The sequence below is a fragment of the Physella acuta genome, unplaced genomic scaffold (assembly GCF_028476545.2).
Source record: "Physella acuta isolate Inbredline_101_S28 unplaced genomic scaffold, ASM2847654v3 ptg001333l, whole genome shotgun sequence".
Lineage (NCBI taxonomy): Eukaryota > Metazoa > Mollusca > Gastropoda > Physidae > Physella > Physella acuta.
Genome location: NW_026732848.1, coordinates 155,678 through 170,455, shown reverse-complemented (window position 1 = coordinate 170,455; position 14,778 = coordinate 155,678). Strand labels below are relative to the sequence as shown.

The 14,778-nt window shown below is 37.7% G+C and overlaps 1 protein-coding gene across 1 annotated transcript; it reads right to left on the bottom strand.

The window, feature by feature from the left end:
* Positions 1 to 930: 930 nt before the first annotated feature.
* LOC131958545 (LHFPL tetraspan subfamily member 3 protein) lies at positions 931 to 13,542 on the bottom strand. Its single transcript, XM_059323632.1, has 4 exons — positions 13,315 to 13,542; positions 6,598 to 7,018; positions 2,331 to 2,570; positions 931 to 1,426 (listed from the first exon to the last, which is right to left on the bottom strand). The coding sequence occupies exons 2-4, from the start codon at positions 7,007 to 7,009 to the stop codon at positions 1,272 to 1,274; spliced, it is 807 nt and encodes a 268-aa protein (XP_059179615.1). The 5' UTR covers positions 7,010 to 7,018; positions 13,315 to 13,542; the 3' UTR covers positions 931 to 1,271.
* Between the last annotated feature and the right edge of the window lie 1,236 nt (positions 13,543 to 14,778).

Here is a 14,778-nt window from a genome sequence, read left to right as displayed (position 1 = left end):
TTTTTTTCAGTTTTGACCTATGTGAAATATGTTCAGTTCCGAATCAATTTTTACAACAAAAAACCCTCTAATTTAAATGCCAAGCATTCTAGTTTTAATGCAATTTGAAAGAAATATGTATTAGCTTATTGAACATTTTATTTAGCATTACAAGTGACAGAGCTAAAAGGAAGACTTACTTTTGACATTAGGCCAATACATTCATATTAATCATTCAACCATAAAACAAATATATTTTCTTGAAATACAACAGATCACTTTTCGCCTTTAACTCTTGTTCATCATTATCGCGCTCACAAAAAAAAATGAAAATAAAAACAGAAATTAAATTGAAAAACTTTGTATATGAATAACTTATTTACAAAAAGAGTTGATACTAATTTGTATTTGATTCTTTTTAAAGATTTGAATAAAAAAAATAAAAGTAAAAATTTTACAAATGGAAATTTTTTTAAATAATGACAATTCATTCTACTATTGTGGTTTAGTAAGATTTTTAAATAATTACTTCAATCATCAATGTAATCATAATTTAAATTTGACTTTGTCAGACTTGTTTCTCAATTTTCAAATATAAATAGATTTTATATTTACTGGCAAATGGTTCATAATAAAATTAAAATAAACACTATAGCCAAACAAGGGCACAGCTCAATGATTTCTTTTTTTATATATATTTTGTAGAACATGATCATTTGTACTATTTACTAATAAAATTGAACTACATAGATGTATAAAATCAAAATAAAATACAATAAATTTAGTTCCAGTTTTAACATTGTCAACAATTTTTAAATACTAGTGACAGAAGAAATAAAGGGCATTATGCATACTTCTTTTTTTTTTTTATTTTGTAAAACATGGTAATTTAATTGTTTAATATAGAGACCATTTACGGTTTAATTTTTTTGTATGAGCCAAAACATAAAAAAAAAATGTTAATTTCAGTTTTGCATTCAAGATAGTTAACAATTTTTAAATAGGTAAATTTCCATCAGCAGAGAGCAAGGGCACTGGTCAATATTTCTTTTTTTAAATTTTGTAAAACATTTTTGTTTTCTTTAATATTTAGACCATCCCTATTAAAATCTAATTATATTTAATGTGTAAAAAAAATTGTTCCCTAATTCCAGTTCTAATTTTAAGATAACCAGCAGTTGTTTTTTGTTGTTTTTTTTTTAAGTAGTAGATCTAGTCACATCAGCAGATACGTGAGGAATGGGGTAGCGAACATCTCAGTGAAGTGCACGAACGGTGATGGTGGGGCGGGGCTACAGCTGGAACCCCCCACGGGACCGGGGCTTCTCCGAGTGCCTGGAGAACTCGCTGTACCTGTCGTCCACCACGTCGGCTGGCACCGCCACCACCTGGGGCTGGATCGGGATCGATTTTTTGGACATGGTCTCGGAGTAGCCGTTCAACTCAGCTGCAACAGAACGATCAGAAATATTAGTCTTATTGTTTATATAGTGAAAAGCTAGGACGATGCAAACATATTGGTTAAGTTTATTAACTTATCACACAAACAAGTGGAGTAATAAGGCAAAGGTAAGGTGTGCGGTCTGACCTACATGACGCCTCTAATTAGGGGGGGGGGGTGACACCAAACTCGAAATATCATTAAAATGTACTATACAGTCAAAACTGTGTTTCATCCCGTTAAGATAATATAATTTTATACAGTCAGAACTATGTATCATCCAGTTAAGATAATATAATCGTTGGTGAAAAGGGGTGACACCAAACTGAAAATGCAAAAAAAAAAAAAAATGTTGGAGGGGCAGTGACGTCATCAGTTACCGCATCGGGTGACACAGTCACAGTCCCTGTTATTGTGGATGAATAAGTCGTGACACTATCCCCCCTCCCCACCGCCACCATCCGACAGACGAATCCCCCATATTCAATCTGTTAGATAATACGGGGTAGACATTGGAAGAGAGAAAGGCTGAATTTCAGTGTCCGGTACTATAGCCCGGTCAGTGCCAACCCTCCATGCCCCTCCTCCCGCCAATACTAAACTAGTCAGTGTGTGGTCATGGAATCCATTTATCATTCTAAGGCTGCGCGCCTTGCATGGGTAATTAACTGGTGAATTAATATTTACGAATGTCAAGTAGTTTAATTTTAAAGTTTAACTGGCAAGATTAATTAATGAGCATAGATCTCTATTCTATTACAATACACACTACAATAATAATCCAAAATTAAATATGTAGTTGTAGGCCTGCAACTGAAGTTTTTTTATGAATTAAGGGCCATAATCCGTTATTAAAATAAAATAACGGTAGCCTCCCTTGGTTAAAAAAAACCATTTTCTTTTTACTTACATTTTGATACTGTGCTGTTTGTAGTATACACGTCGATCTTCGCCCGCTTCGCCGCCAGGAAAAATGCCAACACTGCCAAAAAGATGGCATCGAATATGCCCAGCATGGCGAGGATGTATGCCCACCGGATGCTGCAGTCTCCCATCTTGTATTCCCCAGCCTTGCTGCCGCAGAGTTTGTAGACCTCGGCGTGCCCCCAGCCAGCGGGGTAGATGACACAGGCCAGGAACATGAAGATGGCTGGGGAGAGAGGACGATTAAGTAGAGGGTGCATGGTGGGTTTACTACAAAAATTGGTAGGAGGATTTAAAAATTGGTGGGATTACAAGAAAATTGGTGGGATTACCAGAAAATTGGTGGGATTACAAGAAAATTGGTGGGATTACAAGAAAATTGGTGGGATTACAAGAAAATTGGTGGGATTACAAGAAAATTTGTGGGATTACAAGAAAATTTGTGAAAACAAGAAAATTTGTGGGATTACCAGAAAAATGGTGGGATTACGAGAAAATGAGTGGGATTACAAGAAAATTGGTGGGATTACAAGAAAATTGGTGGATTGCAATAAAATTGGTGGGATTATTAGAAAACAGATTTAATTTCATTGAAATTTGTGGGGTTATTAGAAAACTTGTGGGATTATTAGCACTTTGGTGGGTTTACTGAGCAACAGTGGTCGAGTGGTAGAGCGCCTGACTACTAGTTCCGATCTCGGTTTGGACTCGAGACTGCTTGACGTCACCTAGTACACCCAGATCTGTTGGGTGCCTGATTCACGTTAGAGAAAGTAAAGGTTACTGGGCATTGTGCTGACCACTTCATTTGCTCTATGGATCGTTAGGTCTGTAAGGAAGCTTTACTTTTTAATCGGAAATTGGTGGGATTATTAGACGCACGATAAGCTTGCTAGAGCATAAAGGGATTTAAAGAACATTGGAGAATTACTAAGTTCGTGGTTTGAACTACTACAAAATTGGTGGGATTACTAGGAGTATGATGTGATTACAGAATGCGTGATGGAATAATTGTGGGTTTGTGACGTTACGACATGTTTGGTGGAATGAATGTGGGATTACTATGTGCACATTCTGGAGGTGAAGGATGGGGTTCGTTATTTTGTGACTATGTGTGATGAGGGGGGTTAGATAGTGTGACGTCACACTTTTGTATTTAAAAAAAAAGTAATGTTAGAAACTAAATTGTTTAATAAAATGTAATAGAAATCGATTACCATGTCCTATATTGATCGATACCATAACAATTAAGAAAAAAAATTGATGTTAAAAAAATAAACTGCAATCAATTTAGAGGGGGAGTAGGCTCATGTTTGACGTCATTTTCGGGGGGAGGGTCTGCATTTTTGTGATGTTGTATGAAGAAGGGGAGGAGGGAGACGTGTCGTCATTTACTGATGACCCCCATATTCAGATTACCCATGTCATGATGAGATTACTACGTGCATGGAGAAAATACTTTTTACATATTGCAATCACTAGGAATTGCTGGGCTCCCTGAGAAGTTTACAAGGTATTGGGGTTTCTAGAGATTTTTAAAGACACCGTGCAATAGGTTATTAAATTAATTGAGGATATTTGAGTTTTAGTGGATGCTGTGATTGCCTGATGCTTGATTAGGTGTTAATGAGCTTAACAACGAAGCTGCTACAAAAATGTCTACCAAAACACTGAAATCTTTTTTTTCCAGTATTTCAAAGTTATATTGCTTCTCCAGTAATACGAACTACAAAATTTCCACAAATTACACGGCATTTATCACTTCAGTGCAGGTTCAGGCTAGGCTAAGCTAAGACAAACAATTTTTTTTACCTCGGGGTCTCGCGAGATCTAGCGAGAAAGTGTTGATATATAAATGGCGCGTTCACGAGTCTCCCGATAGCCGTTGAGCCAATGCATGGAGAATAAATAGCTCATAGCGATAGCATTTGTTGAAAGGTTCAACCGGAAATGGGGGCGGATGGCAGAAGCGAAAGTGAGAATGTTGGAACGAGGGTTAGTTAAGTTATATAAAATTGTAAGAAAATATATTCAGTGCCATATTTTAAAATCTTCTTGCTTAGCTTTTAGTCGATACCGTAAATTCTTCAATTAAAAACAAGAAAAAAAATGTTTAAAAGGAAAACCAAATTGCAGTTTGTGTGTATTCTATTGTTTATCTACCGTATTTTTTTTTTAAATAATTGTTATATTCTTAAAGTGTAAATAAACATAATTTTAGAATTGATACCGCAGATTTCATACCACTAATGTTTTCCCTTACTCCATCTAAAAGAATTGTCATCTGATACCCAGAGTTTCTTCAAGGCATCTCTTCTACCGCCACCCACACAAATTATGGCCCATACCCACACACAATGGATGGCCCATCCCCACACACAACTAATGGCCCACCCACACAGACTCATTATGTTTCACCCACACACCGACTGGCTACCCACACAAATACTGCTCCACCCACACCGACTGCTCCACCCACACCGACTGCTCCACCCACACCGACTGCTCCACCCACATCTACTGCTCCACCAACATCTACTGCTCCACTCACACCGACTGCTCCACCCACATCTACTGCTCCATCCACACACCTACTGCCCCAACCGCACAGATTCGTCTGAACACACACCTATTGGTAGACCTACATACCTAATGGTCCACCACACACCTCCCTCCCCCACACCCCCCACCACAGTAAATGATTAACTCGCACACATACACGCTTACACGAATCAATCTTAACCGCAATCAAGCTCATTATTTTAGAAAAACTTTCTTATTTGGTTCACCTGCGTATACTACACTTCCTACTCACAACTGAACTTAAACCAAATCCATTTTCAACTAATTGTTTTCAAAGAAACCCACTCTTTTTAAACAACTTCACCGCATGCAGCTAAGGAATAATTTTGTATTATGCCACAGAAAAAAAAATCAAATTTGCTTTAGCATGCTAGCAGGCACGTAATGGGATACACTAAAAACCGTTCAGACCGGTCTTTGAAAGCGTCTCTAAATGTCAATATTTAACCTGTTTTAGGTTAGCAGCTTCGTGTGCTCTAGAAATAATATTTTCATTTTTTTTCTGTTAACTTTATTTTTATTACATTAAAAACTAGTCATCGGGTACCAGGCTATTGAGTTAGTCATTGTTTAAAACGTGTAAGATGGTTTGTGCAGTGTTTCTTACAGGCATCTCTTCGGGTCGAAAAGAGTCTACCGCTCCCCCCAGAAACGAAATGGAATTTATATAGAAAATATATAATTTTAACAGTTCCCCTGCCCCGGAAATTTCAAGTCCCCCAACCCTCCCCCGAGAAAAAAGACTGGAAGAAACACTTGGTTTGTGTTAATCAGGCAGGCAAATTAATGAAAACGTTACTTTGGAATGAATCCATTAAAATCTTATAGAGAAACAACCAGAAGAAGAAGTGCTGACTTTATAGCTCAAAGACCTGAAGGGCTACTAACTCAGCAACCGACTACAGTCGTTCACAAACAGATGTCTACGACAAATTCTTAAGATGACCAGACAAAATGTCGAATGACAAACCACAAGGAACACCCGATTGACATGAGGTATTAAAGCCCGCAAATAGGGATCAGGCACACACTGAGAAGAGGTTAACATCGCGAGGCAAGCATTGGATTGGAGCAGCAAAGAGAAAAGTAGGCCGGTCAAAACAATCCTGGAGTAGGACTGTGGAAGTTTACGTGGACAGATGTAGCTGCAGCCCTTTGCTCCACAATGGATTAAGTCAACTAAGTCAAAAGACACCTCTCTCATATTCTTCCTTATCACCTTTCTACTATCCCCCTCCTTCTCCGTATTGCGGTCAAACGCATAAATTATCGGGGTGATTTGACAAGCATGGTGTTTTGATGTTTAAGGCAGTCTTTATTAATTTTACGTTTTAAGAAGAACATCACCACCCCCCCCCCCCCCCCACACACACACAGACATCCATACGCTCTTCTTAATGAAGACTCTCGAAGCCCTAATAACCCTCCCCCCCCCCCCCCCAACACTCAAAAATGCATACTCTTTTGTGCCGGTCACCTGTTTCCACATTATAGTAAATGGGGATAGTTGGTTCTATTGTACTTAAACACTTTTTGAAGTGCTGATCATAAATACATGGAATGGTTACAAAAGGAAACAGATCTACCTAATTAAGACTGCTTGTATCGCACTTTTCATTTAATTATAAGGCCTATCAAGACATCTCAAGCATCATTAAAACTCCACCTACCACACACGAGTTCTAATATTCCACAGAAGACGAAAACGGCGGTTTTCTTGAAGCAGAAGAACAGCAACAGGGCCGCAACGGTAATCAGCATCAGCAGCGCCGCCACGCCGCAGAAGAAGGTGGTCGCTTTGAAGGGGCCGTTCAAGATGGTGTCAAAGTCCGTGAAACTTCCGGTACACAGGTACTTGGCCGTGATGGTGTCTGGGTAGCAGTAGGCGTACACGCCCATGTGACCGTACCCAGCTGATTCTTCCGTGTCGCCGATCCACTGCGGTTGCACGAAGCAGACGATATTTAGAATGCACCAGATTATAGTCAAAACCGCCCACAAGACCGAGACTGCTCGGTATTCTCGCATGTACCGGAAGTGGTAGATTTTGGCGGTGTCGGGGTTGAACTGAGGGGCCATCATTTTCGTGCCCTGTGGAAACAAAATACAAATTTAGTATTAAAAAAATAGTTGTCCAAATAACTAGCCCGGGGACCGTTATGCCTGAAAGGATCTTTCAGAGCTGGGTGGGCTAATAGACGTTTATGTTTTATGGTCGTGGCTATTCATCTGAATTATAGTCGAGTCTGTAAGCTTTTGGTCTAGTCTATGCATATAGTATCATAGTCGTCCCTTTAACCCTTTTAGTCTGGGCTATTCATTGGCGTTATAGTCTTGTCTGTAAGCTTTAGGTCTAGTATATTCATATATTATCATTATGGTCACTTTAACCCTTTTAGTCTTAGCTATTCATCTATTTAACGTTTATCGTCTTGGCTATTCTTATGGTATCATAGTCATGGCTTTAACCCTTATAGTCTTGGATATTCAAATGTATCATCATAATCCCCTTAATCCTTTTCATCTTGGATATTCATCTGCGCCCTAGTCATCTCTTTAACCCCTTTGGTCTTGCTTATTCATCTGTTTCAGTTGTGACTTAAACCTTTTTGGTCTTGGCTGTTATTATGAACTATAATGGTGCGGGGGGTGCGGACCGCACCGGGTGACACCATTTAGGGGGATGACACCAAGACAAAAAATAGCAAAATATATAGAGAAAAACTTGAGGGGGGTGCAAATCGAAAATTTGAAAGTTTGTTCCCGGGAAGGGTCGCTACGCCTCTGGGGGGTGACACCATTAAGTGCCGCACCGGGTGACACCCGACCTCGCTACGCCACTGCCTTTAACCCTTGTTGTCTTAGCTGTTAACCTGCATTATAATAGTATCTTTAACCGTTTAAGTCCAGACTATTATTTTGTATCCTAGTCGTGACCTTAACCCTTAACCTATTGGCTATTCTGCTGCTCCCAGTTCTTTGAGTTGTTGATCTTATTTATTATATAATACGTGCTATCACGTATTTAAATATACTAACCTTGTCGTTGGTAAATATACGGTCACAGAAATGCGTTCATATTGTACATGAAGGTTAGATCCTTATGTATCTTAGCTTTATTTACTTTTAAAAGGAAGACCTTTTCACAGAAACTCGTGAATCGAAGTAGTTCTAACAGTTTTTAGAGTTCTCTATTTGCTCGTAAAGTCCTGAGGGTCGAATAAGAATCCTTGTCTACACTGTTTTTAGAGGACATTGGTGGGTGGGTCGGGTTAAAGTAAGGGGGATGGGGGGGGTGTCTTAAAATAGAGACACCAGGTGTGGCGAGAGAAATTAACTCATGTTTTTTTAACAGATTGCTGTATTTTTTTTCAGGTGCAAAGCGTGTGTGTGCGTGTGTGTGTGTGGGGGGGGGAGCACGAGTCTAACACAAGCATCTAAAATATCTGAGATTTTTTTTTATTATAAAGGTTGGGTTTAACAAGGACTTTTCAAAACTATTTAATTACATTTATTACCCATAAAAGTGACAAAAGAAGCATTTACACTTATGAGAAAAGTCAAATGTAACAAGATTGTTCCCGAAAACAATTATGAACCCCCAAGACAGCCAATGCGACAAAAGATGGACCACGTCAACACACATGGATTTTGTCAGTGTATGACTCTGCTGGCTTTTAAAAGATATTTCCCCTTACTGGATGGGGGAAAAAGTAAAGTTCACCAGTGGCGTAGCCAGGATCGTCTCATGGGGGGGGTGTTCAAATTTTTTCCCGCATTACAAATGTATATATCAGAGGCGTAGCGTCCCTACCCGGCCCCAGAGGACAAACTTTTGATTTGCACCCCCCCCCCCGCTCAAACTTTATGTATCTACCGAGGGGTCTATGGGGGGGGTTCTGACCCCCCCCTAACCCTTCCCCCCTGCCTACGCCACTGAAGTTCACTATTGAACATAGGGAGAATAACACGCCCTCTATGTTGTGGCAGAATGGAAATATGCCAATGCCTTACGCAATGAAGATGCCACCATATAATGTAGGAAGGATTAAATGCCCTCTGAATTATTGCGTGATGGAGATATGCCAATATTGCAGGAGCTAAGATGACATTTAAAAAATAAGGGAATGGAATCCAGTGCGGGGGGGAAGGGGGGGGCGTGGCTTAAATAAAGGGATACAAATTTATTACGGCATGGACTATAGGGAATAAACTAATAAACCCGCTTACGCAAAATGGAAGGATTGATACCCATTGAGCTTCAAGCAAGGGAAAGATACCAATTATGGAAGGAGAGAAATTAAATGAAGAAATTATTATGCTACAAAATAAAGACCAACTATGATTTGAGGTAAGGGAGACAATGAGCCATGAGCTAAGGGGGGAGAACTCCACTATGGCGTGTAAAGTAAGTGGCAGGTAACAATGGCATGCTAGAAAATAAAGATGCCACAAGGCTACACAAGTGGAAGATGCCCATTAGCAGACCCAAAGGAATGTCAGAAATCTGTTAAGGACAAGATATATGGAGGGGCAGACGCCCACTAGTACATGAAGGAAGGGGAAGTTATGCCCACGGCAATAACAAAAACAAAGACCACCCAAGGCTGTTAATGCAATTAAAATTCTACACGTAAAAATGCCCCCAATTAAACGATATGCACTCGGGACGGTTGCTTGTACCACACCGTACCGCGATGCTGTCTTGTTTAGCCCAAATTTATGACGAGAATAGCATCTTGATTAGGCGTACCTCGTTCTATTGTTACATTACGTTGTAAGTGCGTCCTTATGCCGCACAAGGCATCCACAGGAATGTTGATATGTCGAGAAAAATAAATATTAAACTACGTTTGTATTCCAGCTCTTAAAGAAAGCATTATGAAAGATGTATTTTTTTATATTTAAAACTGTCCGTCTATGAACTCCTCTTAAAAAAAAAAAGATGGAAAGGTTGCTGATAGTTAAGTACTAAGAGAATAAGCTAAATTAGCTGAAGTCTAATACTCGTTCCATGCATTCTTTTCCACCCCCCCCCCACCCCCAATTTCTTAAGGGTGGGGGCTGCTATCTTCCCAGCTTCATACATAATGCAACATTCATATTACAAATACACCTTCGTTTTACCCTGAGAAGTGGGTGAAGTAGAGTTCATCTACTTCTTTTACCATAGCATGGAATGTGGGAGTTAGAACTGTCCGGCTATCTAGGATGACTAATTTTTAAAAGCTGTAACGAAGATATCTTTCAAGCATAACAAAAGGGTATCGCGTTAGGGAGAAGTGAACACACCCAAATGGTAACCTTTAATACAGTGGTTCCCAACCTTTTTCGAGTGGCGACCCCCTTTTATAAAAAATAAGTGACCCGTGACCCCCATTGAATTAAAAAGCCGAAATTAGTATGGAAATTAATAAGCACTAAAATAAGATTTTCTAGTAGACTTTCAATATGAACTACTCTTGATAAATGTTTTAATAGCATGAGCAAAATTGCATACTATTCACTAAACCTTCGTGGTTAAGTTTTTAATTTAAAAAATTTTTTGTTAACGCCAACCTATGTCATTATAATTATCATAATTTTGTTTTTAATCGAAGAATAGTGTTGAAAATATATTCTCGAAAAGTCAATAAATTTTACGTTTGGGTATGAATGGTAAATACCTCACCAAAATTGTATCTGCAGTTTTTCATCTTACTCGGAATCATTCTACAAATCAAAGAATTTATCTTGTAATTCATCGGGAATGCTGGCAACATCAAGGGAAGAAGAGAATGGGTAATGCGTAAATGCTGATTTTTCTTTTTTCAGCGCAGAGAAATAGCGATGCAGTTAGTTTTCAACAGATTCAAGATGCCCAGAAATCGCTTCTTTCAAAATTTTAATTATCTCACAATCAGATTCATCTACCACACCGCAGAGTTTCTCAAATTTACAATATTTCCAAGATTTATTTTCTTTACCGATTTTGCAGCTTTGATAAAAATGCCCTGATATTATCATGGAAAGTTATAATATTCGTTCATTTTCCCTGAAGCTTCAGGTTAAGCTTATCTTGATGTTCGAACACATCTGCTAGGTATGATACTCTCTCCAACCACTCTATGTCGTTTTAAGTATAACAAAAAGTCTTGTTTCCTTTGCACTTCCAAGAACAATTTGATTTCAGATTTCAATTCAAAAACACAATTTACAACATTTCGTCTGACAGCCAGCGTACTGTAGTGTAGAAAAGCAGAACCTCGTGATCTTTATTCATGTCTTTGCTTAGTTCTTTGAAGGCTCCAGATTTTATATAATTTACGACTTATACTAAGTTATACTAGCAATGCACTCTTGATGTCGATTGGTTAGGGCAGTGGTTAGGGAGCTAAATCTTTTCTGTTTTCTGACAGCCCGATTTTGAGCTAAACATGGCGCACCATCCGTACAAACCCCCACAGCCGTTCTAACCCATTTTAATCATCCAGTTTCAAAAAAGGTATTTATTTTCTCCATGCTATCTTCATAAAAGAGAAACTCTTCTTTGCTATCATCCGCATGAATATAGACACAGACCAGCAACTGCGAACACGAACTCACGTCTGTTGATTTATCAACTTGAAAAGCAAACAATGGTGAAAGCTTAATTTCAATAAAAATGTGTTATTTAACATTGACGTACATGCAGCGTTTGATGAGATTTTCTCCTATTGTTTGTTTTTTTTTTGCTTGGCATTTTCTATCGTGACTTCATTTGATGCTTGAACTAATGCTGGTGAAAACTTCCTGTTCGATCAAGTCTCTGGCGTTTGCAACTAGCTTCTTACCGACGAAAGAACTCCATATATTTTTTGGTGTGTTCCGAATGACTCGTCTCAAATGACGTTTTAGTTTTGAAGATTTCATAGATTCATGACTGAGAACAACTTTGTACAGTGCGCTTTGTTTCTTCTCTATTACATTTCCAGTGATGTTAATGAAGCCGAATTTTAAAAATTCTTCTAAATATTTTTGTTTTGTTTCAAATTACTAAGGTTTAGTATACCAGTTGGCGACCCCCCAGAAAGACCTTCGCGACCCCCAGGGGGGTCGCGACCCCCAGGTTGGGAACCCGTGCTTTAATACGTGTATGAATAATGTGTTAACACGGCAGCTAACGTTGAATGCGTAGTGAACAGTGACGTGACGGAGTTGAACGGAATCCCACGAAGTATTTGTATGCATGGTTGATTGACTCTTCAGCGGATTGGTGGCGGGTTCGAATCACTGTGAGAAAAATATATTCAACAAGATGGACTGTACACACATTTATTGTGTATTTTCTAAAACGTGTAAAACAATTATATGAAATCTAGATGATTTTCATGGTAGACTTATGGAAAAATCTCCCTTTAAAGATATGAATGAGGCTACCGTTTCCAATATAGAGTTTCAAATTTCTCTTTATTGTTCATTCTCTATCAATATATATATATATATATATATATATATATATATATATATATATATATATATATATATATATATATATATATATATATATATATATATATATATATATATATATATATATATATATATATATAATGTAAAATGATAATATATCGTATTAAATTAATAAAGCGTTGCCAAAAGGGCAATCTTTGTGTATATATATATAATGTAAAATGATAATATATCGTATTAAATTAATAAAGCGTTGCCAAAAGGGCAATCTTTGTGTAATACACGTCTACCTAAATATTTAATGGCACATAACTTCTACAAGTAGGTCAATTGTTTATCACCAATCTGACGAAACTTTATTTTGCTAGTTTAAAAATATAGGCCTACATACAGATGTACTATCTACTATCAAAATGCAGTTATATTTTTTTAATATAATAAAACAAGCGTTAGTCCTAAGTGGGGGTTTTCACAATTTAAAGAACGATAACTCAACTATATTCACTAATCAATACAAAGATGGGTGTAGCCGCGCTGAAATACCTGGGTGTGTTCAGTCCCTTTTTGTTTGTATTTTACTGTTTTGTACTTTATAACATACACTACGGAATTATTTGTATTATTGACTATACTTATTTACTTTGTTAGATATTTAAAAATTGAACCCAGTAAACATTTGTGTTTTGTTTCTTAATGTTTTGTTTCGATATCGAAATGGTCCAATTATTTCAATTCATAGTTTGCTGCTAATCGTGGAATAGTTTTAACCAACTTTGCGTGAATCCCTTAAACTCAGAAATTATACTTGGGAGAATAAACCTGTTTACGTAATTATAGACTTAAAGATTATGTGTATAATAGTCAGGCGTGAGTAGACACACCGCTTAAGATTAATTATAATGACTAATTTGCAGTTAAAATGACCATAGAAACTACTGCTAGAAGTAAGCACTTACTTGAATTATTTGAGTTACTCCACAAGGCACTGCTTCACACAAGACCCCACAACACTAGCCTCAGACTGAGTAACGATTAATTAAGTCAATTTGACAGAAGAATTATGATTATATTATCCCCGTGTTGATATATTTTTTTCTTGGGTGAGGCTAGGGTCCGGTAAAAAAAGACTGTCACAAACCATGCGCACTACACATTTCCTTCACCCACTGGGTAACAAATATAGATTTTCAACACCATTCATACAATGTAATACACACGAAACCAGTCCGTCCAGTTTTGAGCTGCGCGCATACCGGTTGTCCTACCTGAATCGCTGTCCCGCAGTTCTGTGCTGTATAAATACCCTTATGTTGCTTTTTTTTTTTTTATATAGGCCTAACTGTTTAAAATATTTTAATCGCCGTCTGTTTGATATGGTATAAAATTTGACCGGGAGTTAATATTTTTGTTTATTGTCTCCTGATCATCGCGTATTAACACGGATAGCTTTGCATGTCGCTTATTTGTTGTAAATAAAACAAACCAGACAGTATGCTTTATTCTTGAATAAAAATATCAGAGTATTTTTATCGAATTATAAGGGATGTTAAAAAAAACTACTTTTTAAAACGTGTGTGTTACCTCCCCCACACGTGTATACACACATTACTCCTTCTCATGGATTACTTCACGTTAGCTACTTTACATCGACACAAAGGCCTACTCAAAGGCGTAGCGACGGAGATAGTACATATGACCCCGGGTACCGATCCTTTGGGCGCCAAAATAAAGCTCATTTTAGCTGCTATTTTGAATTAGAAATAAAAATGGGGGGGGGGGCACCAAATTGAAAGTTTGTCCCCGGGCGCCGGGAGGGGTCGCTACGCCTCTGCTTCCTATTAAATGGATAAAGACTTTTTGTTACCTAGGCCTCACATGCAATGTTTTTAACACACTAAAAAATATTTTTTTTAAATTAACAAACTTTGCCACATTAAAGACAACGCTTATTCTTAGACACCGTCGCCCACACAAATAGTGTGGCATCATTATTAAAAAAAAAATATACTAGACTATAGCTTACAACTTTAACTAGACTTCTGTAAGCAAGTTTGTCACATTCTTGCAAATGTTGAAAAGTTATGTAATAAGCTGAATTTTAGCAGTTATTTTGCGTTTTAGGAAGTTGTTTTTGTAAATTGTATTAGAAATTTATTAATATAATCAATGCTGACCGAAATCAGTATCTATTTTGTTTTTAATGAAATTGATGTTAAAAAAAATAAACTGCAATTTTGAGAGGGAGAGTTGTAGACTGAGATGTGACGTCATTTTAGTGGATGACGTCACACCTATTGTGACAATTTGTGCCGGTGGGGAGGGGGAAGGTAAAAAAAATTGTCCAAAAAAAAGTCATGTCATTTATGGATGAAATCCCCCCCCCCCCCTCCCCCCAACTTGCAATCCCCGTGCTTTTTTTT